The following is a 16,273-nucleotide window of genomic DNA, read 5'->3' as shown; positions in this document are numbered from 1 at the left end:
CCGATACCGGAGTCTAGCCGGGTATTACAAACTCCTTCCGATTTAAGGAAATAATACATTCTATTTTTCCAATATAGAAAGTCATTTCCATCAAAGAAAGGTGGTCTCACAACCGATTGACCTTCTTGAGAATTGAGGGTTGCCATTCGATCTTTACTCCAAGATAGTTATATCTTCAAGATGGGGAGACTTAGCTCTGATACCACTTGTTGTCCCTTGAAGCAACCCAAGAGGGGGGGTGAATTGGGTTTATAAAAAATTTAAAGGGAAAAGCACAAATTAGAAGGCAATAAAGAAGAAGATAATCAACACAAGAATTTATAGAGGTTCAGCTATCCCAAGCCTACGTCCTCTCCTCAAGGTCCACCTTGAGAGTTCAACTCCACTATCAACTCTTCTTTGGGTGAAGAATAAAACCCTTACAATCTTAGAGCAAGCCTTTGCTCTTTACAAATCTCTTTTTCACTCAAGAGCAATTCTTTGCTCAATGCCACACTCACAACAACAGAATCTCTCAACAACCTTTACTCACTCTAAAAAGCCAACCAATTACAACTCAAAACAAACTTTCAAGAAATCAATGCTTTGGCTCAAGGTTTTGAGAGAGAGAGAATGAAAAATGCTGTGATCTCAATAAATATTTGCTTAGATAGTTGTTGTAACCTCTTCACATCAAAAACTCATTGTATTTATAGTTCAGTCATAAATATGGCCGTTGGGGATGCATTAAATGCAAATAGAGCCGTTCATGTTTAGAAATAACGGTTATATCGTTCTCAGAAAAAATTCAGGTTCGGCGGCCTAAGCTAAAGTTCGCGGCCGAACCTCTTGAGGTGAAGAACATCTTCCTTTGAAAAAGGACTTTCGGCGGCCTAAAGTCTAAGTTCGGCGGCCGAATGTGGGACTTTCGTCTCTGTCCCTCTCTTTCGGAAGCCAAACTTTAGGCTTCGGAGGCTGACTTAAAAGCACACTTTCGGCGGCCGAAAGTAATGTTCGGCGGCCGAACATAGGTGACTTTAGCCTCTGTCCTTCACTTTCGGAAGCCAAACATTTTGCTTAGGGAGCAAACCACCTTCGGCGGCCGAAAGCCAATGTTCGGCGGCCGAACATGTGAGACTTTCGTCTCTGTCCCTGACTTTCGGAAGCCGAAGGTTGGCTTTAGGGGGCAAAAAAATATTTCATTAAATTCTTTGAAAAATCATAACTTAGGCTATAAAAATCCATTTTTCAATCCGTTTGAATTTTTGTAACCCATATTTTTAGATCTTTGATTTTGATAAAAAATGATTTCAAAATCATTACTTTTGGAAAATATCATTTTAGTCCCTAAAAGACAATTTCTTAAAATTTGGCCATATCTAAAAAACTTTTAGAGATGAAAGCAACCTTGAGCCATCACAATTAATTAATTGAAATTCACAATGAATAGAATTAAACAAAGTATAAATAAAAATACTTTCTTATCCCTTTCTTGTGGTCTGCTTCCAAAATAGGCACTTTTCTCTTTTGAGATAGAAGCAATTTCATTCTTGTTGGTAAGGGACCTACAAGCTCAACACAAACACCTTTGAAGATAATTAGTAGCATACCAATTGTTTATTAATCATCAAAATAAGGATTAGAACATTTAGGTTCAACAATCTTATTGCCAAGGTGTATGTATAATAGACGCATACAAAAAATTTCCTTAATTAACTCATGCCGTGGCCCATGGACTGTCGCTGTGCTCTCGGATGCGGAATGTGATGCGGGAGGATGGAGTCTTCTCCTTCCATAAGCCCAATTATCCCATCGGTAACAGAACGACCGGCGCGCTCGTCTCGAACCCCCGGCATGCTGAGCCCCCAACTTTCGTTCTTGATTAATGAAAACATCCTTGGCAAATATACTGAAGAATATAGGGACAGACTTATATTGAATAAAGTGATTTGCTGCACAACTCAATGATTCTGGTATTTATAACATTAAAAATAAAATAAAATCTTAAATTAGATAAAATAATGATCTTATTTTAAAAATTAAAATACAAGAATTTAAAAAAATATATATATAAAATCTTGCAGATATTCTGAAAGACCAAATAAACTTGTTTGAATTAAGTTTCAACATTCACTCCCTTAATTCAAACATGGTTTCATTATTTCATCTCACAAATTTATGGAATGAAGCATTTCTCTCCGACAAACAATTTTATGTGTTGGAGTACTTTTCTAAATAATAAGTATTAGAATTTCTCTCTAACTAACAATTTTGGTGTATTCTTATGTTGTTGAGATACTTCTTACCACTTATCTCCAAATTATCAATATTTTAATATTATTTTTTTTATTGGAGCACTCCTCCACACACTTAAAAAGAAAACTCTTCTTCTTATGCAACATTTACTTCTACATTTTTAACCTTGTAATCTTTTTTTAAATGCTCAAATTTTTTATAATTAAAATATTTTGATTTACTTTTATGCCAATAAATTTTTTTTTTTTATGATTGAACTTTTTGTAAATACCATATTAGCTAGATAAGATAATGGCTTTATTTTAAAATTTGAAATAAAAAAATTTTGAAAAAAAAATCTAAAACCTTGAAGACATTTGAAAGCCAAATCAACCTGTTCGGATTAAGTTCCAACTATTTCTTTATTCTCTGCTCTATATCTCTTTCTTTCTTTTTTTTTTTTGTTCTCATTATCATTAGTTAAGAAACAGACAAAATCATCTAACTTTGCTTTGAAATTCCTCAAGCCTGACAGTAGCATTCAATCCAAAAATGATATAATTAAGGCTCGTTAAAATTAACTTATATTTAAAAAATATTTTTTTATAAAATAATTTATTTTTAATATTTAATTTTAATTTAAAAAATAAAATTATTTATAAAAGTCTTAAAAAGATTTAGTGATACGTAAAATATTATGGGTGATAAAAATGAACAGAATTTAGTGACTTCGAGTTCTTCATCTATGAGAAAGGAGGTTTCATGAAGGATATTTAAGAAAAATATTAATTTTTTTTAGAACAAATATTATGAAAACTAAGAGATGCAAATATTAATTGTGGTAAAATAAAAAAATAAAAAATCTAACAAAGATCTTTCATACAAAATCCCACTAGCAATATTGGATGTGGGGTTTTACGAGATGGAACATGCATGTTTTGACTTTTGATAAAAGAAAAGAAAAGAAAATTTATGATTTTTACTGTGGCTGGTGGTTGTTTGAATTTTCAATGTACATAACAACATTTTCTCTTTGGTCATTAGAGCTTATCCTTTTGAGCAGAACTGTGAAGTAAAGCATCTAATAATAAATCATTTACTATAGGGTTGAATTTGAAAATTGGAAGCTTCATATATAAGAAAATACAGAAAGATTTCTTCATTTCAAAGTTGTACAAAATTGTTTGATTGTGAAAGGATATGCAAGTTGCCTCCAATTCAATGATGTGCAAGTTGTCTTGAATTTGGTTCACACATCTCAAATTTATACAATTACATAAACCCCACAAAAAAAATTTATATGGTTCGACTATAAAATATATATTAACAGAGAAATCAGATAAAATTTTACTATAACGAAAAGAATAAAATTTATACGTAATTATCTGAGTTAGATGTTTTTAAAATTTCTTTCGATCTATAGAAAAAAGAAAGCAATATTTATATTATTAACTCCTACCTCTACCAAACTTCAAAAATATTTCTCCAGGTTATAACTTGAAACTTTCTAATTGGTTCACAATTCGGTTCGGGTAGATGGAAAACATATCTAAATCAAAGTCACATAAATAATAAATAAATAAGTGAGACTTTCCTTTTGATTTTACAAGCTTTCCTTTTCATAATTTCTCCAGTTAGCCGAATTCCAGTGGTATTGGATCCTGAAAACTTTTGATTAGTTAATCCCTAGGGACAATTCTCTCCAATGTTAAAATCAAAAACAGGTGCTCAAAAAACAACTGTAAATTTGGTCCAAATGTTGTCTATGGACTAGGAAGCATAACTTGTGACAACAGTCCTGTCATAAATCTTGACAGTTCAACTTTGCTTTCGTTACCTGCATCAGGATGAAAAAACCGCAAATTTTCCCCATGTTGGTTAGAATGAAAATGAATTAGAAGCATGAACATGATAGTTTCAATTCATTTCAACCTTAAGATTGAACTATATAGAATCCCGGAGTGCATGGCAAAGAGTCTCAATCATATCTGATACATCCAGCCGCCATGGCTGGCCCAGCTACCCCATCTGTCAATTCTCTGTAAGTGTCCTTCATTTAAGTTGCTGTTGCTTCATGATCATGAGTGAAGATCTGAAAGTTTCCTTCATTTAAGCCTCTACCGATCTCCTTCCAATTCTATTCATTTCCTCTCTTCTGTGTGGCAATGCCATATTGGTGGACAAGGACAAGAAACTCTCCAAGAGTCCAACGAGATAATAAACAACACAACCATGAGAAGAAGAAAGAACAGGAAGATAAATATAGAAAGAAGCCAAAGAGTTTTGACGAAACTATACTTTTCACTAACAACTCTTCAAGGAGCAGCATGGACTTGAAAGCATCTTCACTTTCCATCAGTGGGTCTTCGGAGTTTTCAGGTTTTGATTCTGATATTGGAATTGAGGTTGCAGAGAAGAAAGCTTACCCTTTGCCAAAACCTGCATGTTCTCCTGAGCAATTGATAAATTTCGATAAAAGACTTGACTCTGAAGCGGCTTTGCTTTCAAACTCCAGTTTGTCTTTATCTTTTTCCTCTTCTATCTCTTCTAACGATGAAGGTGTTGATGCTACTGTTGATGATCATGGAGATTTTGGTTCTTTCAGGTCAGTTTCTTCATTATACCTCATCTGTTTCTGCTACGAATTGGCAATTTCTGGGTCATATTTATAAGGTTCGTAGATTTTTGGCCAAAAACAGAGTTCACCTTTTGGTTCTTCTTGGTAAATCAATAGATTGTTTGGATTATGTTCATCAATGTTCAATCGTGCCCAGTTTAAGAAAAATTTTCACAGAAAGATGTTTATTATGGTAATTGCAGGGCAGTCGAAGAGACCAATCACAACTCATGGTTAAGGACATCGTCTCCTGGATTAAAAGCTTCCACTGCACAGACGTCATCTCCAACTCCATTGCTGTTGGAGTCCCCATCGGAAAAGCAAGACAACCGGAGGCATCCTTGTCATCCACTACCCCTTCCTCCTGCTTCTCCTAATAAATCTTCACAGGATATGCAGTCAAATTGGAAGAAGGGAAAGCTTATAGGGAGAGGGACATTTGGCCATGTTTATGCTGGATTTAACAGGTAAACTTTACTGCTAATTTGCAATCGTTTACTGGAAAGGAACAAGGAAGAAGGATGTTGTGTGTTCATAGCGATCTAATGCTGTAATTTCTGTCTAAAGTGAAAATGGACAAATGTGTGCAATAAAGGAAGTGAGGATTATTTCTGATGATCAGAATTCAACTGAATGTCTCAAGCAACTGAATCAGGTTTCCCCTCTCTCTCTCACACACTCGCACACTGAATTTTAAGCATCAGTGAACTGGAGAATTGACTATTTCCTTTGCTTTCTTACTGAATAGGAAATTGCATTGCTTAGTGAACTGTGTCATCCAAACATTGTTCAATACTATGGAAGCAAAATGGTAAGGGCTCCCTTGCTGTTTCAAAAACCACCAAGATAACGTTAGGTTTATGCATAGCTTGAATTTAAACCAGCAACTTATTGCAGGTAGACAATAAACTCTCAGTTTACTTGGAGTATGTTTCTGGGGGTTCAATCCAAAGATTGCTAAACGAATATGGTCCATTTGCGGAACCCGTTATTCGAAGTTACACGAAGCAGATTCTTTCTGGTTTAGCATATTTACACAAAAGAAATACAGTGCACAGGTATTTGACTGGGACAGCAATTTTTAATTCTTCATCAGGAATCAATCTTCCTCCATCTACTTCAATTGACTGGAGATATTCTATTTTTAACTTGCAGGGATATTAAAGGAGCAAACATACTAGTAGATCCTAATGGTGAAATTAAGCTTGCTGACTTTGGCATGGCAAAACATGCAAGTTTCTGTAACTTCATATGATCAATTCCCTTTTTCAAATGGCTGAAAATTCTGTTTACAATTTCTGATATTCTCTATCTTAAAATCCAGATGAAATCGAATTCTTCAATACTTTCGTTTAAGGGGAGTCCTTATTGGATGGCACCAGAGGTACCCATCCATCATGTTCATACTTTGTTTCTCATTCAGGATTATTATTAGTACTTCTGCATTCCAGAAAGTTTTTATATCTTGACAATGGTCGACTTGTCTGCAACACTTGCAGGTTATAATGAACAATAGAAGCTATAATCTGGCTGTTGACATATGGAGCTTAGGGTGCACCATTCTTGAGATGGCAACATCAAAACCCCCATGGAGCCAGTATGAAGGGGTATGATATTGCATACATGTTCTGCTGTTGATACGTTGGCTTTCACCGAGAAATGATAGAAACTTTTAGGTACTGTCTTATATTTTCCTGTTTTAACCAGGTGGCTGCAATATTTAAGATAGCAAATAGCGCTGAGAATCCTGAGGTTCCCACTTACTTGTCAGAAGATGCCCAGAATTTTGTAAAAATTTGCTTGCATAGAGATCCATCTGCACGTCCCACTGCCATGCAACTGTTAAATCATCCCTTCATCCAAAATCAGAGAAATTGCTAATTCTATTCATGAAGCCTTCTCTGTTCATGGAAGACTTCCTACGGTATTGTTAGAGATTATCAGATCTCTTCTAAAGTTCTTTTTCTTCATAGTTAATTCAAAGTATTATCATATCTGCAGGGATGAAGTATCAATCCTGCAACAGCTGCCTTCTCTCTTCCTGTTACTCCTCTTGAATGTCCAGCAGGAAACATGGTATCAAGCTCGCTCACCAACTGGACAATTCTGTCAAGACTACAGAGGATAAAACCAGTGTGAACCTTGCCAATGAACTAGAATGCTGAGAGGTTTCACCTAAGCACTTCATGTATTGAACTTGGCATGAATGCCCCACTGGATTTGTAACTCATGATGAGATAACTGCCTTGTTGGTGGCCACAGCTCTAAGTTCAACAGGGTAAACAATGTTTTTCCACCTAAAATTTTGAATAAGCTTGACAAGGTTTGACAAAGGGGAATGAAAGAATTCCGACATGGACAAACTGTTATGAATAGACAGATGGAGAAAGACCTCGTGTTTGAATGCTTTTTGCATGACAGATTGTACGAAAAATAAAAAATGTACATAATTTTCATGTATATTGCTGTATAGATGGAGAAAGTTCTTGGGCTCTGGCAGCTGCAGAGCACCCTGGATCATCAAAGAGAGTATCACATATTCTCAGAAGCAATCAACAAATACCGAAGTAGCAGTTTAGATATCACTAGGGCATAACAATCAGATTAACATCCCAGCCCCCAAGGAGCTCCGACCATTGTCAAATTCCGAACCGTTGCCCCTTAAACCCTAATCGGACCATATGGGACGAGTAGATTTTTTCAATTTGATAAAAATTAAAACAATTTAACCTTTTTTTTATATAGATATGGACCCAATTACAGTCGAATCCGATTCAAGGTTCGAAGAAGAGACTGAGACTGGTCCGTAAGGGTCCCAATTCTAGGCCTATTCAGAACCGTGGACCAGTATCCAGTGTCAGATCTGAATCTGACCGGTCTGGGCCTGGTCCTGAATCGGACCAGTATTAAATCTGCCCTCAAGCACTACATCAAGTTCTGAGAAAATTCAACTACAGCCATAATCACCTCAATTTATGATCTTCATTGAAGAGGTTCGGCGCTTCGTTGGTGTAACGTCTCGACATGACGCCGCGTTATCAATTTTTCCTCCTCTTTTTTCCCAAACCCCGTTTACTGTATTTTGTTGCTAGAAATCGCCTGATCAACTACAAACACACGCAAGGACATAAAGGGGGAGGGTTTAAAGGGTACGGAAGGAGGAAGGCGAGGTGGGGATTTCAATTTTCAATCAGAACCATCCCCCCCTACTTTCCCCGTGGAGTGCAAAAAAAAATGCATTAGGCAAAGCCAACTGAAAAAAATAATAATTATTATAGAACTCAGATGTGCTTTCTGTAGACCAACTACATAACAAGATCCCTGTTTGCAACTTCCACAAGCTAGTTGATTACGGCATAGAACATGGACAAAAATGTATAAGGCGATGCCAATCTACACACGATGATCAAATTTACCTCAGTCCCACCTCAAAATGAGTAATCTTTTAAATCTGCTCTAGAGTCATCCAAGTCCACATCTGCTAAGCATTCTTCCTTAGTGAGAGGTGGGAGTTGCTTGCTCTTGCGCTTCAGGTTATGCCTGTGCCACTCACTCTTAAAGTGATCCCTGTACTGTTTGGCATCCCCAACAAATACATTGCATGTGTTGCACTTGTGTTGCTTTACCTCCTCCTCAGTATTCTTTTCAGTAGAGACTGCCTGCTTTTGCAATTTCTCGCTCAGTTGGGCCACAGAATCAGTAGACTCCTTTGGTAGGCTTGGCTGCACATCTTCATGGTCATCATAATCATCTACACTGGTGTCCCCTTCAAAGTGCACAGACATTGCAAGAATTTCCAGCCTGCCCTGCAGATTCCTCACCATGACATCACACTCCCGAAAGAAACCTGGATCTAATTCACAAATCTGCACAATGTTTAAATGTAAGTGGAGCCCAGAAGAAAAGCAGACTCATGGTACATCTGAGATGACATCAACCACCGAGACTATGTAACCCTTGAGAAAAGGGGGAAAAGAGGGAAAAAGGTTTAGAATGTGAAAAATGTCCATTTTGAGCATGGTATGAAAAACAAATGCCTTGTAATCTAGAAGAAAAAGAATAGAACAAAGAGTGCTGGCCAACTCAAATTTAGTTAGACACTATTGCTTTTGGTACATCAAGCAATTAATAGTCAAATAAAAAAGCAACAATGTATAACAATTACAGACTTTGGAGGTTTTGGCAATTTTCATACTTCTACCCTGTCCACATCAAATTGCGCTAGGAAATGAAAAAAATACGTGTACAGATGTTCTTTCTATTATTATTACTACTATTATTATTTTTTGAGATAAGGGTGAGAACTCAAAATGTATTCTCTCCATCCTAAGAAAGATAGTTTTAATCCCAAAACACAGCATGAATCTCAATCCAACCTTTATCAGCTTCACGACATGCAACAGAAACCAGCCAAAGAAGTATAAACAGCAAACTCCCTTGAAAGCTAACTTAATCAGAAGTTTATTACTAATATGATCAATATATTTAAGAGGAGAAAGGAAAAATCATGAATTACTCAGAATAATCCTTATTGTATGTACATTCATTCCAAACACAACTTGCATGTTTAAGATATCTAAAAATGCATGGCTTCATACTTACACATTTGAATGAGCATATCAGCGTTTGGGGATAAGGAAAAATATATAGATCACATGATAAGTGAAAGCAGAACGTATAATAGAGACACAAAGCAGACTGAAACTTACAACTGAGATCTGACTTCCAGATTCATCCTTTGAAACAATGTTAGCATTCCAGGCATTTAACTTTTCCAGAAGAGTAAAGAGATTTGGTTCGGCAATAATAAGTCGCAATCTCATTGGAGACCGCTTCACTGGGAAGTGCTTTTGAAGCTCACGAATAACTTCTAATGCCTGCACAAGATACACAGCTCAGTTTTGGATTTTCCTTTCCTCATCAAACATAAGATAAGAACGGGTTCAGGATTTACAACAAAGTTAAACCCCAGCAACAATAGATTAATAACATAGCATCAAATAATAACTTAATACATGCAAAATCATAAAATAAACACGTTAGTAAAATAGGTGCATTCCAAATCTACTAAACTACAGTGAAAATTTTGGTAGCAGTTTGGAAATGGAGGGTGCCAACAATATGAAACTTTATTACAGAAGGTTATCAATTCACAAATATTTAAGATGGCTAATTTAAAAAAAATTGAAAGTTCATAAAACTTTTAGTGGGTTAGGCTACGACCTGCTTCTTGGAGCTGCTATGTGGATCAACAGCAAAGTGAATTTCATGCATGAGTCGCTCAATCATACTAATAGTGTAAGGGCGTTGAGTTTCAGAATTGATTGTTTTCTGCATAACAATGGTTGCTATATCCCGAAACTGACTTGATAACTGAGACTCCCTCTCCTTGCCAGCAACTTGAAGCTCCCCTTTCTCCAATATCTACCCATCATCACCACCGGGTGATTAAAAGAGGCATTTCAATCATAGATGAAAAATTGTAAAATGGATTGGCTGAAAATGGACTACCTCAAGACATATTTTGGTCTGATCATCAGTTTTAAAGGCTAACATTAAATCCTTGGACTTGGCAAGAATTCCTTTGGAAACATTTGAATAAACAGTATGTGACTGCAAAACTTCATCCAAATCTTTCTCTCTGTTTCCAGACAAAATTGGCAAGGTAAAAGGCTGTTTGCAATTTTAATAATAAAGGAAGAAAGATATAAAAAGCACTCACACGCCAGACCGCCAAGAGAGGACCTTGTTCTTGTAGCAAGCAATCTCGAACCGAATACCATGCTTCTTTAATCGAACCACCGCCACGTTCGTTAGCCTCTTTTGCCCGATTGGCTGCTGCAGGACTTTTGACATCTCTATTCGTTGTCTTTCTTTTGGTTGATTGGTTGGTTGGTGGATTCTCCGATCTTCTCTTTCTTTAGCTTCACTGCACCGCTGCACCGCCTCACCGGAGAGTCCTCTCTCCCCTTTTTTGCCTGGTATTGCGGACCGGTTCCAGTATGTTAGCCAATTTTAATGGCGTTAGGGCTGGGTCACTCTCTGCTAGGCCCAGCCGATCTCAAACCCGCTCAAAGGCCATCCTAATTTGACCCTTACACGCATAATACGCTCCGTTTGCAGGCTGTTGTTTGAGAAGGAAAAGAAAATTTTTATAACCTAATAAAATATATTTGAGTAATTATAATCAGAACGAATTCAAATTTAAAAAATAATATCCGTTACGAGTTTGAATCGAACTCGAATTTTATATATAGAGTAATAACTACTCGTACCTGTTAATATAAATAATTAATTTAATATAAAAAATATATTTTATAATAATATTTATAAATTTTTATATTATTTTTTATTTAAAAATTAAAATTTAAATATTTTTTAAAAATATTGAATTTTTTAAATAAAAATTATTAATAAAAAATATTTTTTATATAAATTATTAATTAACATATATAAGATGAAACGAAATCTGGTTTTATTGAAATAATAATAATCGAATTTAAGATAAATTCGACTGGTTTAGATTAATTTTTAATAGGGTTTGAAGCGGATTCGAAATAATAATAATCGAATTTAAGATGAATTCGATTGATTTAAATTAATTTTTAATAGAGTTTAAAACGGATTCAGAAGTTCAAGTATTTTAATTTTTACAGATACCTATCAGTCTACCTCCCTACTCTCGATAAAAGGAGAAATGAGAATGAGTAATACAGATTTATCTAAGAAGTATAAGAGATGTTATTAGTATTATGCCTGACATTTTCTTAAGGATTTCTCTTACTAAAATGGTGTTCTTCCCAGGACTGGAGAACAGAATCAAGGAGTTGATAATGTTAAGTAATCTATCAGGCTTAATTTGCACAATACTAGGAAGTGTTTACTTTTGTCTAATAACAACATACATTAGCATGCATCTTGATCCCGCAAAAAAACACAAGTACACAGATTAAACAAAAGTTGGAGTTCTGCTAAATGCTGCTGCTGTAACCATATGTTTCTCCTCACCTCCATGCTGAACAAACAATCAAGCTTTTGTCTTCCCACCCGAAAAGCAATGCACCCATTTCTTCCTTCAGCGTGTATCTATCACAGTACTGCTTTATGAGCTTCCGAATTGTTTCCACCACGTTAGGACTTATTGAACATGAAGTGAAGCCAGCCATCATCATTCTCGCTCTCCATTTGCCTGCAACTTCATATCGTTCAATCCTTTCATCTCCCTCGCATGCTACTATGTTTACTATGTCCCGTGCTAGGCACTGCTTTTCGACATTCATCCTATCCTGACTTTCCCTTTGGAGGGTTGCATCAAGAGAGTCGAACACTGCAGAGTAGTAATTGTAAGCTTCGACAAATCTTGGAAAAAAGGGGGCAGTATTTGTGTTCACATCTTGTTCAACTACAGTAACAAGCTTTGGATTTAGGCTCTTCACCATTCGAAGAAGCTGGTCTCTCTCATTTACTGTTGATACACTCTCATCAGGCATGTGGTGGAGTTGGAAAGCAAAATTAACTACAAGGGCCTCTCCAGGCTTGCAGTTCAACATTGATGGACTAACAAGTGAAATCTTAGATGCAACTGCATGAAATTCAAATGGCACCTTAAATGCTTCAGCTAGCTTCTCAAGCCTTTGACCAATGATTTTCAGGCCGCCAATAGGACGTTGTACTGACTCAGGATAATCAACCCCAGTTAACCTCAAGTATGGTGGCCTACCTGGCTGATTGGCAAGTGTTTGTATCAGTGTTATGTACTGGTTCCCTTGGTTTATGTCGAAATCTATAATATGAACTCTCTTTTCACCTTCAAATGCCTCAATTATGGCCCCATTTGCTGACATAAATCCAAATTTGAAACAAGGGCAAACCTCAAAGAGGATTTGCATAGCTGCAAGCCTATCAGAAGATGGGGGCTCCTTGCATTTCAGAGCTTTATAGAGATATTTGCCAGAGGAAGCCATACGAGCTGCTAGACCTTCTACCATGTAGGCTGCAATCCTCTGAGGAGGATCTCCTTGAATTGAAACCATCTGGCGGAGATCATTTATTAAAGCATCAGCTACCCCAAATTTTCCTTCTGCAATTGCATTAGCACAGTTCAAAAGCAATCTTTTGGGAGCCAGAGGAGATAATTGTGACACTTTGTTACTGCTAATGCTACTTAAGTTAGAATCTGATGACGAAGACTCCTTTGGTGAGTCATAGAGCGTCACATTCTGGATTGGTTCAGATAATTCGCCGATTTCCATGCCTTGACTATTTCCAAACATATCATCATCTCCATTATCATCTAGTAGTGCTCTTTCAAGTTCCTGAAGCTTTGACCTCATCTCATCTGCTTCAAAGTCCACTGTATCTGGGCTTTGAATTTCCAAGAAATCTGATTCAGAAGGGAACTGATAGGCACCACAATATCTCACTGATGCAGATGTGTTGGATAGATCTTGAGAGGTCACGGAGGATCCTGAACCACTTCTTGGTTGGAAAGAAGGCACATCTTGTAGGTGAAATGAATTCCCAGAAATACTAGAGCTAGATGGCTGTATCAGTTCTTCTGTTGGGGAGTCATTATAGCACTTCTCACAAGTCTCACTAGAGTAGGAATCATGCATATACATGGTCTTTTGCTCATCAGAGCCAAATATTTGGTTGGACAAGCCAGAGTTCTCATTGCTCCCATTCAACGAGTAAGGCTTATGATTTTGGTAGGGCGTGGCAGAAAGCTCGGCAGGTCTAACTAACGACATGATTTCTCTGAATGAACTCAGCCTTGGAGAGTGATATGATCATATATTGCAAGGCCTGTATCAGTCATACAGATTTATTTGACAGGAAAGTGATCAATATTTTCAAACATGAAAACCAAAAAACAGCATATACTTAACTCTCTTTAATTGAAAATTAAAAAAAACAAAAGAAAAAAAAGCAGTTGGACTTCGTAATCTGGTGTCGAAATCCCTCTACTTTTTTGTAGGATGCCTATATTCATAGAAAGCAATACAAGAGAGATATCCAAGATATAGACAGAATTGAGAATGTGACTTTCCAGAAATTTACATACAAGAAAGATATGAGAGTTATCTGGGTTGCCTTATGGAAGAAAACCATTTTATATGCACACATCCAGATCAATTCTTGAAAATGTTCGGAAGGGAAGAAATCAAATTTTAAAAGCTCTCTGATAAGCCAGAAAATTTGGATGCTTAATTCAAGGAATATTGCAATTCCAGTGCTTCAGCCAAGTGATGGGATCACTGAATTTCATGTATTTAATCAAGGCCTATCATCTTGACCATAGGCCTAATCCTTTGAATTGATTTAATTGTTGGCTAGAAATTCCTTACAGGCAAGACTTCATATTGAAGAGAAACAAAGTTCTACTAAAAGCTTATGGAGATCACATTCACTGAAATGTTAATTTTGTTCCATCAGTTTAGAAATAAATTCTGTAACTCCATGAAGGAACAAGCATGAACTATTATATCATAAAAAGAAATCCCAATTCATGCTAAAGTCACACAGTTATTCCAAACATATTCTGCTTGTTCATATATTCATAAGAAGAAGAAGAAGAAGCAGCAGCAGCTTGAAACAGATTCTGCTCTTCAACCATGTAATGAGTATGCAATTTAACAAGGATATCTTCAACACACTTCCCCTTTTGATTCAGTTAATTTTTAGTGCAGAGAAAGATCAGAACTTTATACACAATTCAATAAAAACAAGCAGCACAAGGATAACAGCTTGAAATCAGAAAACACATGACAGAGATCCCAAAAATGAACTTATTGAGGTTGCAGTTCAACATAAACAAAAGTATATTCTTAAAAGAGACATCCATGAAAAATCTAGACAAAAACAATAAACTAGAAATGGTATAAACAAAAACAAAGACAGCCAAGTTAATAAGCACATGAATTAGGAGAAGGACCTGAAGATTATCAACGGATTATCCAACAATTTCAGGAGATAATCAGATAGGCATAAACCTCATGATTAGCTTTGAAGTAAAGGGAGAAAAACAGGCTTTTGAGCCTTTGACTATAAAGGGAACAGTACCTAAAGAGAAGCCACAGGCAACATGCCTCTTTAATCTATCTTCAAAATAAAATAAATAAAATAAGTAAAATTAAAAATTGGATTATGAGGTTAGGTTAATTCAAGTACAACAAATCATATAAAAAATCAAAATAATGAAACCAGAAAAAACCAACCTTTGAAAATATTTAAACAAACGACTAAAATAAATGACACAGACCCAGATAAGAGAAACAAATCATTAAAAAAAGGGCAATTGTCAAAATTTTAGCTACCCAAATTTCAAGAATCTGGGAAAAAGAAAAAGAAGAAACTCCCTCATCAGACCACATGCAAAGAAAACATAACATTGTGGAATCCGAAAAAGAAAATGGGAGAGGTATTGAGAAACTGACCCAACATTTTCTTTGAGGAGAAGAGAAATTGGTTGCTGTTCTTCTGTTATTAGTTCTTGCTTTCTTTCAATTCAAAATCTCTGCAGCTTCTTTTACTTTATCTTTGGGCTAAACTGTTGTCTTCTGCTTTTTCTGCATGCTTATACCAACCGCGTCTGACTAAGTTCATATCCTCTATGGCACGGCCCAATGCACCCGTGTGGTTTCCATTTCCATCACTTAATCCTGACCCTTCGTTTCTGGTTCTTACTGTACATGTTTTTGTAAGTTTTGACTTGTTAATCAGATAATTATTGACTTCTCTGTCATAATTAAAACGATTTTGTAAATTTTTCTTTTACTAAATATACTATATTTTGATTTAAAAAAATCTTTAACTAAATAATAATAATAAATTAAATAATAATAATAAATAAATTTATATATTTTATTAATTATATAAATAATTTTAAGTGTCGATCAAACCCTAGCCCTCCCTCAAATTATGTCAACTATCCCTAACAGTGCCTTAAATTACGGATGAGATGATTTTATATTGAATTCACGGCTGATGATGAAAGCCTGATAGATATGTATTTTATAGCCACGTCAGCCGTGAGGTCATCTAGCTGGCCTCTCATGCAAGTGGTCGTCTATGGAAATATTAAACGTCATGTCGTTTTCATTTTGTGTTGTAAGCTAACTTCTGGTTTGGTTGCGTTCATCACCATTATCCTGAAAATAAAAGACTTCCATCTCACAAGAGGTGTACTTTTAAATACCATCCACGTAGACGACTAGAAAAAAGGGAAAAAAAAAAGGAATACTTAATTTAAAATTGAATTAAAAAATTACTATTTTAATGGGTGTCGGTTGTTGTTGATGTACACTAATTTTTTTAGATTTAAAAGAAATTCAATAAAAATAATTGATAAATAATATATAATATCAACAAACTAATTTATTTTAGAACAGTAACCTTTTTATAAGAAAAGACTGTTTCTGAAGAATGGGAACAATTAATTAA

The 16,273-nt window shown here is 35.7% G+C and overlaps 3 protein-coding genes across 4 annotated transcripts; 1 reads left to right on the top strand and 2 right to left on the bottom strand.

The window, feature by feature from the left end:
* Positions 1–3,945: 3,945 nt before the first annotated feature.
* LOC110609539 (mitogen-activated protein kinase kinase kinase 3) lies at positions 3,946–7,164 on the top strand. The gene is made up of 10 exons (XM_021749177.2): positions 3,946–4,819; positions 5,035–5,298; positions 5,399–5,486; positions 5,580–5,642; positions 5,729–5,889; positions 5,987–6,062; positions 6,156–6,215; positions 6,331–6,438; positions 6,539–6,755; positions 6,833–7,164. The coding sequence occupies exons 1-9, from the start codon at positions 4,380–4,382 to the stop codon at positions 6,710–6,712; spliced, it is 1,434 nt and encodes a 477-aa protein (XP_021604869.1). The 5' UTR covers positions 3,946–4,379; the 3' UTR covers positions 6,713–6,755; positions 6,833–7,164.
* Positions 7,165–8,085: 921 nt separating this feature from the next.
* LOC110609540 (ribosome maturation protein SBDS) lies at positions 8,086–10,904 on the bottom strand. Its single transcript, XM_021749178.2, has 5 exons — positions 10,554–10,904; positions 10,343–10,472; positions 10,055–10,255; positions 9,541–9,708; positions 8,086–8,697 (listed from the first exon to the last, which is right to left on the bottom strand). The coding sequence occupies exons 1-5, from the start codon at positions 10,685–10,687 to the stop codon at positions 8,260–8,262; spliced, it is 1,071 nt and encodes a 356-aa protein (XP_021604870.1). The 5' UTR covers positions 10,688–10,904; the 3' UTR covers positions 8,086–8,259.
* Positions 10,905–11,658: 754 nt separating this feature from the next.
* LOC110609355 (scarecrow-like protein 1) lies at positions 11,659–15,422 on the bottom strand. Of its 2 annotated transcripts, none has more exons than XM_021748876.2 (2): positions 15,268–15,422; positions 11,659–13,636 (listed from the first exon to the last, which is right to left on the bottom strand). In XM_021748876.2, exon 2 carries the CDS (start codon positions 13,579–13,581, stop codon positions 11,836–11,838), a length of 1,746 nt encoding a protein of 581 aa, XP_021604568.1. In that variant the 5' UTR covers positions 13,582–13,636; positions 15,268–15,422; the 3' UTR covers positions 11,659–11,835. The 2 variants fall into 2 exon arrangements, with proteins under 2 accessions (XP_021604568.1, XP_021604569.1); XM_021748877.2 differs by lacking the exon at positions 15,268–15,422 and adding an exon at positions 14,766–15,255.
* Between the last annotated feature and the right edge of the window lie 851 nt (positions 15,423–16,273).

Source organism: Manihot esculenta, chromosome 2 (assembly GCF_001659605.2).
Source record: "Manihot esculenta cultivar AM560-2 chromosome 2, M.esculenta_v8, whole genome shotgun sequence".
In the NCBI taxonomy this organism is placed as follows: domain Eukaryota; kingdom Viridiplantae; phylum Streptophyta; class Magnoliopsida; order Malpighiales; family Euphorbiaceae; genus Manihot; species Manihot esculenta.
This window is presented reverse-complemented; position numbering and strand designations above follow the sequence as displayed.

Excerpts from the sequence above, each read along its gene's own strand:
- LOC110609355 (XM_021748876.2), bottom strand. The coding sequence starts at position 13,581 with ATGTCGTTAGTTAGACCTGCCGAGCTTTCTGCCACGCCCTACCAAAAT.
- LOC110609539 (XM_021749177.2), top strand. The coding sequence starts at position 4,380 with ATGCCATATTGGTGGACAAGGACAAGAAACTCTCCAAGAGTCCAACGA. Across the intron at positions 5,890-5,986 it reads AAAAGAAATACAGTGCACAG|GGATATTAAAGGAGCAAACA; the intron begins GTATTTGACTGG and ends TTTAACTTGCAG. Across the intron at positions 6,063-6,155 it reads ACTTTGGCATGGCAAAACAT|ATGAAATCGAATTCTTCAAT; the intron begins GCAAGTTTCTGT and ends CTTAAAATCCAG.
- LOC110609540 (XM_021749178.2), bottom strand. The coding sequence starts at position 10,687 with ATGTCAAAAGTCCTGCAGCAGCCAATCGGGCAAAAGAGGCTAACGAAC. Across the intron at positions 9,709-10,054 it reads ATAGCAGCTCCAAGAAGCAG|GCATTAGAAGTTATTCGTGA; the intron begins GTCGTAGCCTAA and ends TATCTTGTGCAG. Across the intron at positions 8,698-9,540 it reads CTGGAAGTCAGATCTCAGTT|ATTTGTGAATTAGATCCAGG; the intron begins GTAAGTTTCAGT and ends AACATTGTGCAG.